The sequence below is a fragment of the Trematomus bernacchii genome, unplaced genomic scaffold, assembly GCF_902827165.1.
Source record: "Trematomus bernacchii unplaced genomic scaffold, fTreBer1.1, whole genome shotgun sequence".
In the NCBI taxonomy this organism is placed as follows: domain Eukaryota; kingdom Metazoa; phylum Chordata; class Actinopteri; order Perciformes; family Nototheniidae; genus Trematomus; species Trematomus bernacchii.
Genome location: NW_022987609.1, coordinates 4,002,344 through 4,017,138, shown reverse-complemented (window position 1 = coordinate 4,017,138; position 14,795 = coordinate 4,002,344). Strand labels below are relative to the sequence as shown.

Sequence of the window (14,795 nt, the reverse complement as noted above, 5' to 3'; positions counted from 1 at the left end):
TCACTGATATAACAACGGAAGAATGTTGACTCGTGTTTCAGAGCAGCTCTATAAGACACATTTAATAAGTCTCTCTTTGCATCTCTTCCTCCTCTTCTTCACATGATTAACTAAAAACCCGCAGGCTGATTATTTACGGCGTGTGAGAAGCCCCATGCGTTTCCAACCCACCCCCCCCACTGTGTTGCTGCGAGCAAACAGATTGACAGTTAATGCGACAGTTAATGCGACAGTTAGCGTGCCGTAAACACAGAAACACAACACACAGAGACAACCTTTTCTCAGACACACACTCACGTCGAATAACTTCTACACACACGTTGATGGAGATGTGTGCTGCCAGGTTAGCTGAGGCAGCATCTTCCTCCTCCTCCCAGTGGATTGTGGGTTGTACAATGATTGACTGTCAAAGTTTTGGTCCACTTGTCCTGACTCTCTTTGGGGACGCACATGCTTTTAGCTCAATGTATGTTTGTCCTTGACACGAGAAGATATTTTAACCCCTTAAACACACCTGGTGCCCCTCGGGCTGCTGGGAACAATAAATACTGCCATGCATCACAGTCTCTGCACCACCCTGGGTCAGGACCTGGGGGACAGGAGGGAAGACAAGTGAGAGAGGAAGGGAGTTAGGGAGGAGTTTGACAAGGAGGTGGAGGAGGACAGAAACATATAATGGAAAGGTAGAGGGAGATAAAGGGAAAGAAATATGGCCGCAGTTGGTCATGTTTTGTAGGTAGAGGGTGAAAGGTCACTCTTTAGCACTTACCTTTGTGAGTTCTTGAGAAATGACCCCTGCTGTGTCTCTCATTAAGTGCTGAGTCGTGAAAAAGTGAAGGCAAAGGATTGACATGTTGCCTGCACCTTTGTGTAGGACAGCAGCTCTTGTTAACTCATGGTGACTCATTCACACTATACATTTCAAATATCCATAACAAATATGTTTCCAGTCCAATTCCATGTGATCAGAGTATTTCACTCAATGGCTGCCTATCCAATAAGATCACCATGGAGGATATGTAGCATATTAAGCAAAGTTGTGCAGAAAGTTCCGCTGTTTGATGAGTAGCCCCTCTAAAAACAAATCCTATATCTAGAACTGAAACAATTATGTTATTAATTAAAACATATCTTTGGAGTCAACATTTTAAGATATGTATAAGTATGCTTTCTAAGCTTTAAGTAGTTTCAACTTCTCAACTGTTAGGATGTGCACCTTTTCTCCACTTGATATAAAGTAAAATAAGCCAACTGCATGCATAAATGATTACTTCCAGGATAGCTAATTTAGTACATTTTGACCCTGAATCTGAAACATTAACTTGACTATTAGCTTGGCAATAACATAATGCAGAGCACCCAAACTACAATGCAGACATTGATAAATAACTAATCCCGAGTTCTTTGAAACACTTAGTTTTGTAAGATTAATCTAAAATGTACTATGCTGATTACTTCCACTACTGTTGTGCATGTTTTAATATCCATGTTTATCATATAATGTGTAACTGAGTACATGGTCATATTCATGAATGAGTCTATTGTGCGGCACTCATCTTTGAGGACGCATCATGACTTCTAAACTCTGGGTGTCATGACTCTCATGTGGAGAAAATGATTTAAGTGAACGATAATGTTTCATGTGCTGTTTTACAGTCTGCCTTTGAAGTGGTTAATCCTCACCGAGCACAGTTACTCTACTGAGGAACAAATGTTTACTGTTGTTGTCAGCAGCGTTTAGCAAAGGTCATGAACAAACACAAGCTTACTGTACGTACAAAGGATGATCCTGACTGCATGAGTTCTTACAGGAGAGAGGGGGGAAGGCTAAAGACTTTGTTGTTCTGAGATACAAAAAAAAAAGAGAGAAGAAACAGGATGAGAGAAAAGCAAAAAGAAGTCACCTTCAGTCTCCAAGATCAGGGAAGAACATGTGGGGTAAAGAAAGAAGGCTGCAATTTTATTTGGATATTCGGGTATTTCAAGATGGTCACAATGCCAGATGTAATGCATTGTGAAATAAAACACATGCAGTGACTTGGCACTATACACATGTTGAACCTCGTCCACAATTTGCATGACATGCAAGCGGACGTCCAGGATCAGGGTTAGAAACATGGCATCTGAAGCAGAGGATGCCGTACACATCGTCAAAACTTTGACATCCAAACCTTACATATATCATTGCTGAACAATGACATACGACAGCATGACATTATAATGTTGAAACAGTGAAGCCCTCTCAAACATTCTGGCACACTATTGTCTCAAATATCACGCTGTCCAGTAGCATAAAAGCCCCGGAAAATGTGTAGAAAAAACTACAAATTAACAAAACAGTTTTAACTCCAGCTGAATGTTCAGATTCATTATAATAATAAACTGATGAGAAAAAGATGTTTCTTTAAGATTTGTTTCCCTTGAACTAAGAGGACAAACATTGGATTGAATGGCCTTCAACAATAACCCACTGCACAAAACAACACATTGTTGGGCCTTTTGTTCCTATCAGACTGTTGTTTCCCTGTTACAGTAGCATGTAGTGTGATAGCGACATTGTATGTGGGGATAGAGAAAAAGAGAGCCAGGACACATTACCGCAGGGAATAGAGGTAGAGGATGCATTTTGCTTCTGGAAGACAGAAAATCAAAAATAGATGGAGGCAGGCGTGGACAGAGAAATGAGAAAAATCCAAAGAATAGGCGTGAGGGAGGCTGAGGGGGAGAGCAGGGGTCCCTCAGTGTGTGTCCGGGCGGGGATGGAGGGATGCAGAGATGGAGGTCTCGCTGCTGAGGGGGGATTTGTGTCAAGGCGGCAGGAATTAGGTTGGCCTTCGCCTCTACGCATGAATACTCCTTACACACTCATACACACACTGCCATGCTTTTCTACCTCCAGGTCCCATGGCTTCCCTCTCGCTCACTCCCTCTTATCTCCCTTTAATTGTAAACCCCCCCCTCCCATTCTCTTGCTCTCAAATCCAAATTCATGCTTTATAAGTACAATATCAAGCCATGTTTGACATCTAAGTGTCAGACAACACATCATCTTCACATAACATTAATGTATACACTCAACCCTAGACGACACTATGTGTTTATCCAATCGAATGTATGCTACAGTTAATATAATAATGGTAATAATGAGAGCCAAAGAAGAAAAGAGATGTAATACAATTCTAAAAATCTCCCCCACGTGCCTGTCCCTTTGACTCAATCGTTCTCCACCCTTCCCCCTCCCATCCCCTGTCTCAATCCTCCCTCATCCTCTCCTCTCTCCCCTCTCCTCTCTCCTCCTGCTGCCCCCACCCCCGAGCAATGACCCTCTCCTGCACCTCCTCCTCCCACCCCCCTCCTGACCTCTTTCCTTCTGCCTGGCTGTGCCTCCCTTCCATCTCTCTTTACCCCAGTGCCTCCCCTACCCATCTCTCCCTCTCTCCATGCAGCGGTTTGGGCTCCACCCCTCCCTCCCTCCCTCCCTCCCCCACCGAAAGAATGACACAGTCGATACCATCCTCTGCCCCCTCTCTTTCTATGCATCACTTTTCCTTACAATCCAGTTGCTGCGTTTTAGGGCTGTTGACTCATTCAAACACCCTCCTCTTCCTCTTTTTCTTCCTCTCTTCCCTGTTTCTCCAATCAGCCGCTTTCTGTTTCAAATCATTCATTCAGTCTTTCTGCTCCGTCTCATTTAGCTTCTCCCGATGTTCATCAGCGGAAATCTCCCCGTCTCTTTCCATCTGTTTGTGATGCTGGGAATATTGCAGTGCATGTGCAGCACTAATTAAACATTGAACCATACATTTGGGTAAAATCGGAAGTCGCATGTAGACTAATGTGAATGTTAATGTTTTAGTGTGTCTTTTTATATCCATCCTCACTCTGTATGTGGTTATGGGAGTAGGAAGGCTTCATTGTGGTATGTGTTGAGGACTATGGAGCTATCTTGAACTATACAACTATCAGGCGTGCAGACATCCATCCCGCCTGCCAGCCTGCACGGCACACACCATTTATTCCACAACCACTTATTTCGAAGCCTGTCTGTCTGAAAAGAGATCCAGAGATCTTTAACCTGCTTCAACAATAAATACTAAAGCATTTTACACCCTTGAACCCCATTGTCTTGTGTGTTTCATGAGAGTCCTTTTAAAGCTACATTTGGAGACTTTCTTATGAAATCATTAAATAGGGAAACAGCTGCAACACTGAACTTGCTTATTGGTGTCCAAATTGTAATTGTGTTACTGTGATATGTATTGATATGTCAGTCAGGTACAAACTTTCTGCAGAATAAATATTTTTATATATTTTAACTACATATTGCTGATAATATTTTTGTATGTTCTAGGATTTGTTTGTCTTAAGCAGTATTTTTGTATTGTTATATTGATAATTTACTTAGGTAAAGGACCTGAATACTTCTTCCACTAATACTGACCCCCCGATTAGAGGTTAACTATGATGGTTGAGCAAGTTTTCTTGCATTTTATAGACCAAACAATTCATTTAAAGGTTAATCAATAAGGAAAATGATTGTTAATTGCAGCTCTATTGGACAGGAGACACAGAGCTAACCACACACGTTCACTCTTGTTCTGGTTGTAGCTCTAAATGGGAGTTTGTACTCACTTGCACTATTTGAACCGTGAACATGGCATTAACAATATTGATGTGAGGAAGAGGATGTTAGGGTGATTCAGAAAAAGTGGGAGGAATACAATCTTGGTAATGATGATGATGATGAGGCGGCGGTGGTGGTGGTGTGTTAAGGTGGGGGAGGGGTCTCTGTCATAATGCAGGGTGTTCACTGTGTTATTGTCTGGTCAGGCTGCAGACTTGATGGGTTTAATCAAATAAACACACGCTGCTCCACTCGACCCGCAACAATGGCCTGACAGCAGCTGCACGCAGTCCCTCTCTGCATCACTCTCAGAGCAGAAAACCTCATCTCTGAAACTACACAAGCTCCAATGACCATTTTTGGGCTACAATGTTATCTCTCACACCCTCATTGTTATTGCTGGCACCAAGGAAGCCGTTAGCACTCAGTGCACAGCCCATGGCTTTTAGAGAATTCAAATAATTTGAGGACTCATTATTTTCCTCCCACCAGCAGACACTTTGGAGATAATTTTCTCGTGTTATTGCTGTCACAGTCCCGCTGGCTACAGGAAGTCAGTAACTGTCCCCCAATTTCACTCCAGCTGTGAGACAGCTCTGGCTGTAATGAAGACATTTCCTATTGTTCTGCAAAGTGAATCATTTTGTAATTTCCTTTCATAAAAAATACATAATAACAATACAACATCTTCATTTGAAATAGAGAGCAAGGGTTCTGCAACACATAATATCTCTCTGAAGCTGAGAATAACTCAGGCACTGGTGACTTTTCGAGCTGTAGTTTTCTAAACGTAATATTGTGTGCCCGCTGTATGCAAGAAACATGCAATTGCAATTCAAGGGTAAAGCATACAGAAATAATATGTTATGAACCATTGAAGAACAGAACAGAAGCAGAAACTGTTTCTAAGAATCTCATAGTTCTTCATGAAGGAAGCCTGCCATCTGCTGGGCATTCACAAAGAGCCATAGAATTATACATATGAATATGCCTTGTATTTATGTGTCTATTCAGAACATGCACACATAACAGCAATCACGTAACATCTCAATGATAATGACTGATTTACACAGATTCTGACCTATCTGCAATTAGTTTTTAGATTTTGTTTATGTTAGAATCCATTAGTCACCTATACTCCCTGCAACAAGACACATACACGAATGATAATGATGAAAATAGAAACATGATGTTGTACATAATGTGTGTAGATAATAGGCGGTATTGAATAACATAACTCACCTTCTAGTTGCCCCTTTAGTAAGTCATTGTGAGAATTACCTTTTTACTAAGTTTTTCTTCTCTCATATTCACGTAATGTTATGTATAAAAAACATCTACTGTATACAGTTTGTGTAGAATACAAGATTAAAATACTAGAGGTTAGGTTACAATATAATAAACCAACCTACTACTATAAAACATATACCGGTAAATACTAGTACAAGTAGTAGTAATAAAAGTGTGAAAAACTTTTATTAAGTTTTTACTAACATTTAAAGTGAAATCAGGTGGAGTGTGAGGACAATATGTGCAGATTGTTCAGGGTCATTGAAAGTACAAAACAGAAACTATGAATAATGTGAAGTAACGCTGTATCTGAACTGTTTGAACCTGAGTGGGAAATAAACATCAAGACGCAACAAAGACATGTGTTTGTCCATCTGTTAAACGAACCTCTCTTTCTGCTTCCAGAGGATTCCTCGTCAGAGAGCGGCAGTGGGAGCGGGCTGCCGGCTCTGACCCCCCCCTCCTCCGCTGCTACGGACGCTGCTATAGTCAGGGACACCGAGGTCGTCAATGGCAACGGCGGCCCCGCCCCGCTGGACTTCAGCACGCCTACGTCCTCCTCCTCATCGTCTGAGGACCAGCAGCCCATGAACCTGAGCGACCCCCCCCCCTCAGCGCCTGTCCTCCTCTCACCTGCCCGTCACCGTGTCGGTGGCGGCGGCGGCGCTGCTCGGCGCTCTGCACCCCGAGGAGCTCCGCAGGAAGTACCCGCTGGCTCCCAAACCCTCGCTGACCCCACACCCTGCCCTGCCTCTGCCACACACACACACACCTCACACACATAATGCACACACTCCCAACACACACTCGCAGTCCCACTCACACACTGCCGAGCTGCGACTGGAACGAGACGGCAGGGATTACGGGGGCAAGGTGAGACAACACAGCAGACACACACACAAACACACACACAAACTGTAAATCCATACACAGTACACACACAAGTGATTGTTTACAATAAGATTACGTAAGAAAGGATTTCAAGAAGTATATTATATAGCTTTAATTATTATTATATAAAGACGGAGATTTTAAATCTTAATGACCCCCTGCAAGTGCTCTTGTACTTGCTTCCCTATTTGGGGAATAGACAGACAGAAACATTCTACTTACCACCATGTCTTCAGACTATACATTTTAAAAACGACAACGGAAAAGTGGCTTGTCCAGTGTCCAAGAGTCCAACCCCTTTTAACAACAAGAAGTCAATGATACAGAGATAAGTACATTGAAGAAGCTGGATCCACAGAAATGTTGCATTTTTCCTAAATAAATCACTGAAGTCGATTTTTGGGAAAAACTTGCCGGTTTATATTCTTTCCAAATTATTGTTGTATCACCTTTCCAAAGACTGATAAAATGTTTTAGTTTGTTAAGCTGATATTTGTCTCTTTGATGTCTCTCGAGTGTCCCAACAAAACACTTTTACTTCAGGTTTTGATTGACACAATGAACCCCTTAAACCTATTGATATTGATCAAATCAGGTAGACAGTACATAGATAGCCAACTCTAATATAACCCTTCATCATGTGTGTGTTCAGTCCCCTCAGTACAGTTCTGGCGGCAGCTACGACAGTGTGAAGATGGAGTTGGGAGCCGAGGATCTGACCACAGGACGCCAGGTCGGCCCCGACGACGACGATGACGACCATGACGACCATGACGACAACGACAAAATCAACGAAGCAGAGGGAGTCGATCCCGAGAGACTAAAGGCCTTCAATGTAAGTCTGAGAGAGGGTGTTACATTATGGGATCAATAAGGTGTCTCCTTATATCCATTAAGTAAAAAACACACTGTTCATCCTGTAAAATGTGTCAGTGTCATTAATCACAAACACACTCCATGGCACAGACCCTAAAAAAATAACAAGATACTGCAAGCTATTATTGATCCTTACAGGGGAAATTCTGCTGATGCAGCAACACAAATACAGAAATACATACAGAATAGATAGGTTAAAATAAGGTTAAAATAAGGACTTACAACTAGAATAAGGGTAAAAACTATTTTGAAAGAATGATCTATACAACAGGAAATAAAGATAAGAAAGAAGCTACGAAAAAAGTTACAATAATATAAATGTGTACACCAGAATAATATATACTCAAATGTAGTAGTGATACTTTAAAAAGATAAATGACTTGCATAAAAACAGACTTAAAGTTCTCATTATGCAATTCAAATGTTTATTATATGTTGCTGCTGGTAAAGGCAGAGCACATTTTATTTACTTTATATTGTTCTAACTTGTGGGTTCACTGTGTTGTAATCATATCCAAGCATAAATAAAAACATTTTGTTTTGTCATAAGAAAACATCCATGGAAAATGATACAATTAAAAAAACATGACATTTCAACAGATTTATTTGTAAGTAGAACAGAACAAGTTTTAATTATTTTATTGAACAATCATTTGTTTAATTGAAGAACAAAAACATGAATGTTGAGTTAAATATTAATCATCCCCCCCCCAACACCACTCATTCAAAAATGCACAAAAATGCACCCCCCATCCAAAGATCCCCACAAGAAATCATCTGTGCATGTGATGGAGGAATGCACAGTGCCTGTAGGGGGTGTGGTCTCAATAGCCATGCAGTAAGCAGTGTGCTATGTGCATGTGATTGAAGTGTACTTGAATGGCATCTGTTTGTTTTAGTCAAGATTATGCTCAAATATACTTTCCCCAACTATATTTAAGTTCCCTATGAAGAGCCAACCTTCAATTTTGAAAATTCCCAGTTTATTCCCGTTTATTCCCATAAATTCCCGTTAATTCCCATGGAAAGTTTCCATCTTTGAAAATTCCCGGAATTTTGCAACCCTAAGTATACTAGTAAAAATTACAATATTTACTTCTTGTACTTGGTAACATTATACCACTTCATGTACAAACAAATTGATAAGACAACTTAACGGAGCAAGTTATACACAAATTAACTAAAAAACAAAAACCCAATAACCCATTTAAAAACATTTCATTAACTGCTGTGTTTTCTGTCTGCAGATGTTTGTGCGTCTGTTTGTGGACGAGAACTTGGATCGAATGGTTCCCATCTCCAAACAGCCTAAGGAGAAGATCCAGGCCATCATCGAGTCGTGCAGCAGACAGTTCCCAGAGTTCCAGGAGCGCGCCCGCAAGCGCATCCGCACCTACCTCAAATCCTGCCGACGCATGAAGAAGAGCGGCATGGAGGTACGTACCAGCGAGGCTGAATGTCTGTCTTTGAAACAAAAGCCCAATATCTCTTTATTGTTAAGGAATATACATGGTATGTTTTTGTGTGTGATTTTATAAGGCTAACATTCACCAACAATGACTAAAACACACCAATAACTCTCTCAAAAAACAATTCATTGTTTTGTATGATTTTCATTAGTTTAACATTAGCTAAGGTCTGTTTTTAATTCATGACATTGACTATGGGTATTCCTTCTTTAGTGTACTTTTAAGATAAGATAAGTAGTTCAAACAGCAACAGGGAAAGGATGAAAAACAGGATAGCACAGATTCACACAGGTTAATAAAATCAAAGATAACAATTTTAAATGATGAATAACCATCAAATAAGAAATGAATTAAAATGAGCATACATATTGGGTCATATAAACTATGAAGTAAGAAATGAATGAAAATGAACATATATACATATTCCGTCATATGTTCTTAACATCAGTAAATCCCAGGATACATGTTTAATTAATCAACAGTATTTGCTGCAGTACTGTTATAATGCAAAGGCAGTGTGATTGGATGTGTTTGTACGAATGCAGGAGGGGTGTATGCTTTGAACATTATTACCAGGTAGTAACAGATATGTCACAATGTGTCAGTCACTGAAAAGTCTCTGCTGCCCCCCAGTGGTGAATCATCATATTGCACTATGTGTTAATACCTGATACACAGGAAGGTGTTCTTCATTTTTATTGTGACAAAATTGCCTTCAAATACCATTTGTATCAGTCTGCATATAATAGCAAAGCATGTTTTCTGGGATTGAATAGCTTTAATACATTGTTTTCCAAAGCTTACGTAAAGTTTAAGATTTCAGAATCTAATATGCAAACAAGAGTTACAAATGGAAAACATTATTTTATTTATACAGAACTTTACAACGGAAATGTACAAAGTGCCTGACATGGTTTAACCAGGAACAAAATATTTCAGGACTACAATGAAATAAGACAATTCAAGTAAAATAAAATGAACACATATAATGCAAATAATACAAATCCAAAACATTTAACAGAAGAAATTAAGTAAATAATCAACATCATTCCAGTGTAGTATAACAATTATATGTATGGAGCCTCCTGCCCCTCTCTGCCTCATTTCCTTCATCGCTTTGTTGATGTTCTGTCTGTTAACGGAAATATATTATAATCACTTTCTCTTTTTCCCTCTGTAATTCAATTCCATAATATGTTTGTGTCTGCAGACCCGCCCCACTCCGCCTCACCTCACCTCGGCCATGGCTGAGAACATCCTGGCTGCCGCCTGCGAAAGTGAAACACGCAACGCCGCCAAGAGGATGCGCCTCGACACCTATCACGTAAGATAGCGTTTGTGTGATGATCTTCAAGTCTTGTATTTAATGCTCAAATAATGTTTTTAAAGAGGCAGAACTATAGACCTAAGGATATTTCTACTATAATCACACTCATAATCAAGAGAGTCATGCAATATAAATATGTCTCCATCTTGATTGATTAGAAACTCTCATTCAAATTTCACACAATTTATAATTTGTGCTGCTTTAGGCAAAGATTTATTTTTGTATATACAGAAACACAAACATATTTCCCAAATGTTGTGGAGGCAGTTTTCCTGTCAGTCAGTGATGTGATTTATAGGATTCCTCTTCAACTCTCAAACTTGTGGACTCAGTCTATTGCACACTCTGCCGTAAGATTTATCACCGCTGATGTCTATGGAACACACCATTATATTTTATATGAAAGGGTTGGGTGGTTTTCCTCTCCGAGAGAGATATGATACTCACTGTTTTCTTTATATCTATAAAGCAATTTACTGGAAAATAACTATATTACCGCTCAGAATTGCTCCATCACTCTTTAAAGTCACGCTCTCCTGCTTCACAAACTAGGTCTACTACACAACAACCTTTTCACTTGTATCTTTAGGACATTTTAGAAATGTGATCTTAAACCTTCCAATCGTTATACATAACTGTATGTCATTTTGTTTATAAATGTATCAATACAAAATCATCTACCTTTTATTGAAAATATCTAGGACTTAGTAACTGCATTTTATTTTACATTTTAATTATCCTCATTTATCTATCATACTTTTTACATTATATTATTCTGGAAGGGGCCTTTTTAAAGAATGAGTACTTTTACCTAAAGTACAAATTGAAGCAAATACTTTTGTACATTTACATCGAGTACAATTGTAATGTAGGACTTTAATAACATTTTATGGTCATAGTGTTTCTACTTTTACCTCAGTAAAGATTTAGTTGCATGTTTTATCCTCCAAGATTGCTGTTTTTAGTTTTGAAACTGACCGCCCGTGGCTCCCTGTCTCCTCCCCAGGACGAGCCCGTCTCCCTGGACAAAGCGTCCGGTGGGGGGGGGGGGTCTGCGGGAGCCGGCGTCCCTCGCTCACTCGGCCTACTCCCTGGCCGCCTCCGCTTTCTCCTCCCAGGACTCCCAGCTCTACATCAACGGGGCCGGCCTCAGCTACGGTTACCGTGGATACCCGGGCCTGGGCGCTGCCATGCAACACCCCGTTTCCCAGACGACCGGAGCTGCTAGTCAGAGCAACGGTGAGGATGATAGTGGGGCGGAGGAAGAGATGGAGAGGAAGTGGACCACATGTCATAGTGAGAGGGAAAAATGAATTAAAGAGAGGAAGTCAAGGGGGGGGGGGGGGGAGGGAAGCAGCATTAGTGGGTAATTTGTAGATGAATAAGGAGGAGATGGAGAAGGAGCTGCAGAAGAAAAGAGATCAGTGAAAGGAGAAGGAGCAGCAGATGGCAGTTTGAAACAGCTAACACACACGCACACATACACACACGATACTGACGTCAGCATTCCTGAAATATGGAGCTAAAATACTACAGCCTTTTCAAACTGATGTACATGTTCCTCTTAAGGGGCTTTAGTGTCCCATCAGTTTTTGTAACTGTTCCAGGAAGAAGTGCTCCTCAAAACAGCGTACTGTACATGCTCAGCAGACTTACTCTCAAATCAAGGTTTAATAAGCAAGTCACAGATAACTTCAAAATTCAAAAGTAAAACTCAATATTTTTGCTAACCGGTCAACTACAGATCCGTTATTTCCCAATAGTTTTAAGTTACAGCCATTTTGGTATCTTCATATCTCTCATAGATCTCAAGATCTTGTTGAAATATAGTCTATAAAGTTTAAAGAGGGTTGCAAGTTAGAAAGCTTCACTCCTGAACACACCCTGTGTCCCCGCTGGGTGCGGTCAGAGTTCTGTGTGTCACCTGTAACCACACCCAGCCGTGATTACAAGGTTACAGTATTGCCATGACACACGTGAACACTATTTACATGAATGAATAAAGAGATGACAAAGTGTCATAAATGCATACAGACATGATCAGCTAGAGCTTCAGCAAACAGGTTAGCTAGTCATAGAAAGCTTCATGTTCTCTTTCAGGCCATTATTCAACCCTCATCTCTTGCCATTATAACACTTAGAGAGTTGCACCAACAGGCAGATGCTTTTTACTCTCAACACACAACTATAAGTCCAGTTTAAGTGTTTAGCGTCCTGTTTGCAAACCCTCATTATCTGCAAGATGAAGTTTACACAAGTTCTCCCCCTTCTTACCTGGGGCTGGACAAGCTTTAATAACTGTCATTTTGAACTGACTGATCTTTCTCTTTTCTCTCCCTGTGACTCCTCTCCTTTTCTTCATTTCACCTTGTATTATTGTTTCCTTTCACTTCACTCCTTCTCCTTTTCTCATCGATCCATCTCTCATGTATATCTCCCCCCCCTCACTGTCTCCCTCCTCTCCCCTCACATTCAGGTCCCACAGACCTCAGCATGAAGTCTCTGTCCTCCGCCAACATCAGTAACTCCTCCCCTGCCTCCACCAACAACAGCCTGGGTGGGCGGGGCAGCGGGGGTGGAGGAGGGGGCGGGGCTTCCACCCAGCTCAGCCAACCAGAGATCACCGCCGTGCGTCAGCTGATCGCCGGCTACCGGGAGTCGGCCGCCTTCCTGCTCCGCTCGGCCGACGAGCTGGAGAACCTCATCCTGCAGCAGAACTGATTTGGGGAAAACGTGGGAGAACACACACACACACACACACACACACACACACACACACACACACACACACACACACACACACACACACACACACACATCTCCCTTCATGTTTGTGAATGTCTGCGTCCCCCGCCTCTCCTAATCAACCAGACCTCCTCCTGTTTTACTCCTCCCTCCTTAAATCTGCCTTCTCTTCGGACACTGTGGCCACTTTGCATTTTTTGGAGGAAAAAGTGGGAGACGGGGACGGAGGGGACGGAGAGGGAGGGAGAGAAGTCCCACCAAACGAGCCCCAAAACAATCCCCCACATCCTCAATCCAGTTTATCTGCCCGAGGAGGGAACTAATGAAGAAAAAAGGAGCATTGGGACTCTGAAGGATTCTCTTCCTCTCCTCTCTGGAAGCACCTCATAATCAGCACCACACTCTGAGAGAAGGAGTGTGGAGGAGAGGAGGAGAGGAAGAGAGGAGGAGGAGGAGCAAAGGAAGAAGAGTAAAGGACTGATGATTCTGCTGCTGCGGTTTCAGATAAAAAGACTCCTCGTGGGTGGAGTGAAGTTTTGGAGCTCCAACAGTTTTGATGGGAGCCCGGGCCAACGCCGTCTAATGATGATAACAATTTCAAATAAATAACGACTTCCTGAGTTAGTACTACTGAAGCTCTTTGTTAAATGACCAGTGTTTTTGATTTAATGGAAGAATTCATTTGTTTTTTTGGGAGTCCAGTGCGCCTATTTGTTTGTTTGTTTACTTTTCCCAAGTGACTGAAAGAAAGGAGCGGTTTGAGCTATCTTGACAGAAAGCACTGACTCTGAGTCCGGAGGGGTTAAAGGATGGAAACTGGAAAAGAAAAAAAAGAAAATGTTTGTTTAAAAAAAGAAAAAAGAAGGGGGAGAGAAACTTTGTGTGTGCTCGCTTGTAAATAAGCTCTCTGTGTCCTATAGCACTTTTCCCTCACCTGAAACCTCACCTCCTCCTCACCCCTTTTACCCAGGGAGCAACTTGCTACTTATGCATCCAAGACGCCATGTTGACCGCCAGGAAATACCTCAGATCAGACCTGCCAATTTCTGTTCCTCTCACACTCACACACACACACACACACACACACACACACACACACACACACACACACACACACACACACACACACACACACACACACACACACACACACACACACACACACACACACACACACACACACACACACACACACACACACTCTCACTCTGCAAGTGAATGGTAACATCTACCACCTGATGTCTTCAAGGTTTATATATCATGGGGGGGAGAATCAAACTTTATTGCGCAAAATGACCTGTAATGTGGAAACGATGAAGCATTTCAAAGAACTGATGATTGAACACTGACATCTTAGAACTTTTTTCTTTCATCTGTGCGGGTTTACTTCGTGTGCTGCTGTATATAATCAGTTCATCTTGAAAACTTGAGAGAAATCAGATGGGAGAGGAGTGTGACTCTCTCCTTTAATGGGAGGGAGAGGAGGGTGTGTGTGGAAGGGAGGGGTTAAATATTGATCACTGGTGGACAATTTTACCTCCCGCTTCTACTTTTTACAAATGTAGACGTAACG

At 41.5% G+C, this 14,795-nt stretch overlaps 1 protein-coding gene across 1 annotated transcript in view; it reads left to right on the top strand.

The window, feature by feature from the left end:
- LOC117483484 (nucleolar protein 4-like) overlaps positions 1–14,296 on the top strand; it is a 146,975-nt gene extending 132,679 nt beyond the window's left edge. The window contains 8 exon segments of the mRNA XM_034131842.1: positions 6,320–6,530; positions 6,532–6,787; positions 7,458–7,640; positions 8,929–9,117; positions 10,361–10,474; positions 11,484–11,516; positions 11,518–11,716; positions 12,954–14,296. Coding sequence (XP_033987733.1) covers positions 6,320–6,530; positions 6,532–6,787; positions 7,458–7,640; positions 8,929–9,117; positions 10,361–10,474; positions 11,484–11,516; positions 11,518–11,716; positions 12,954–13,198 — 1,430 coding nt within the window. The 3' untranslated portion in view covers positions 13,199–14,296.
- The last annotated feature ends 499 nt before the right edge of the window (positions 14,297–14,795 follow it).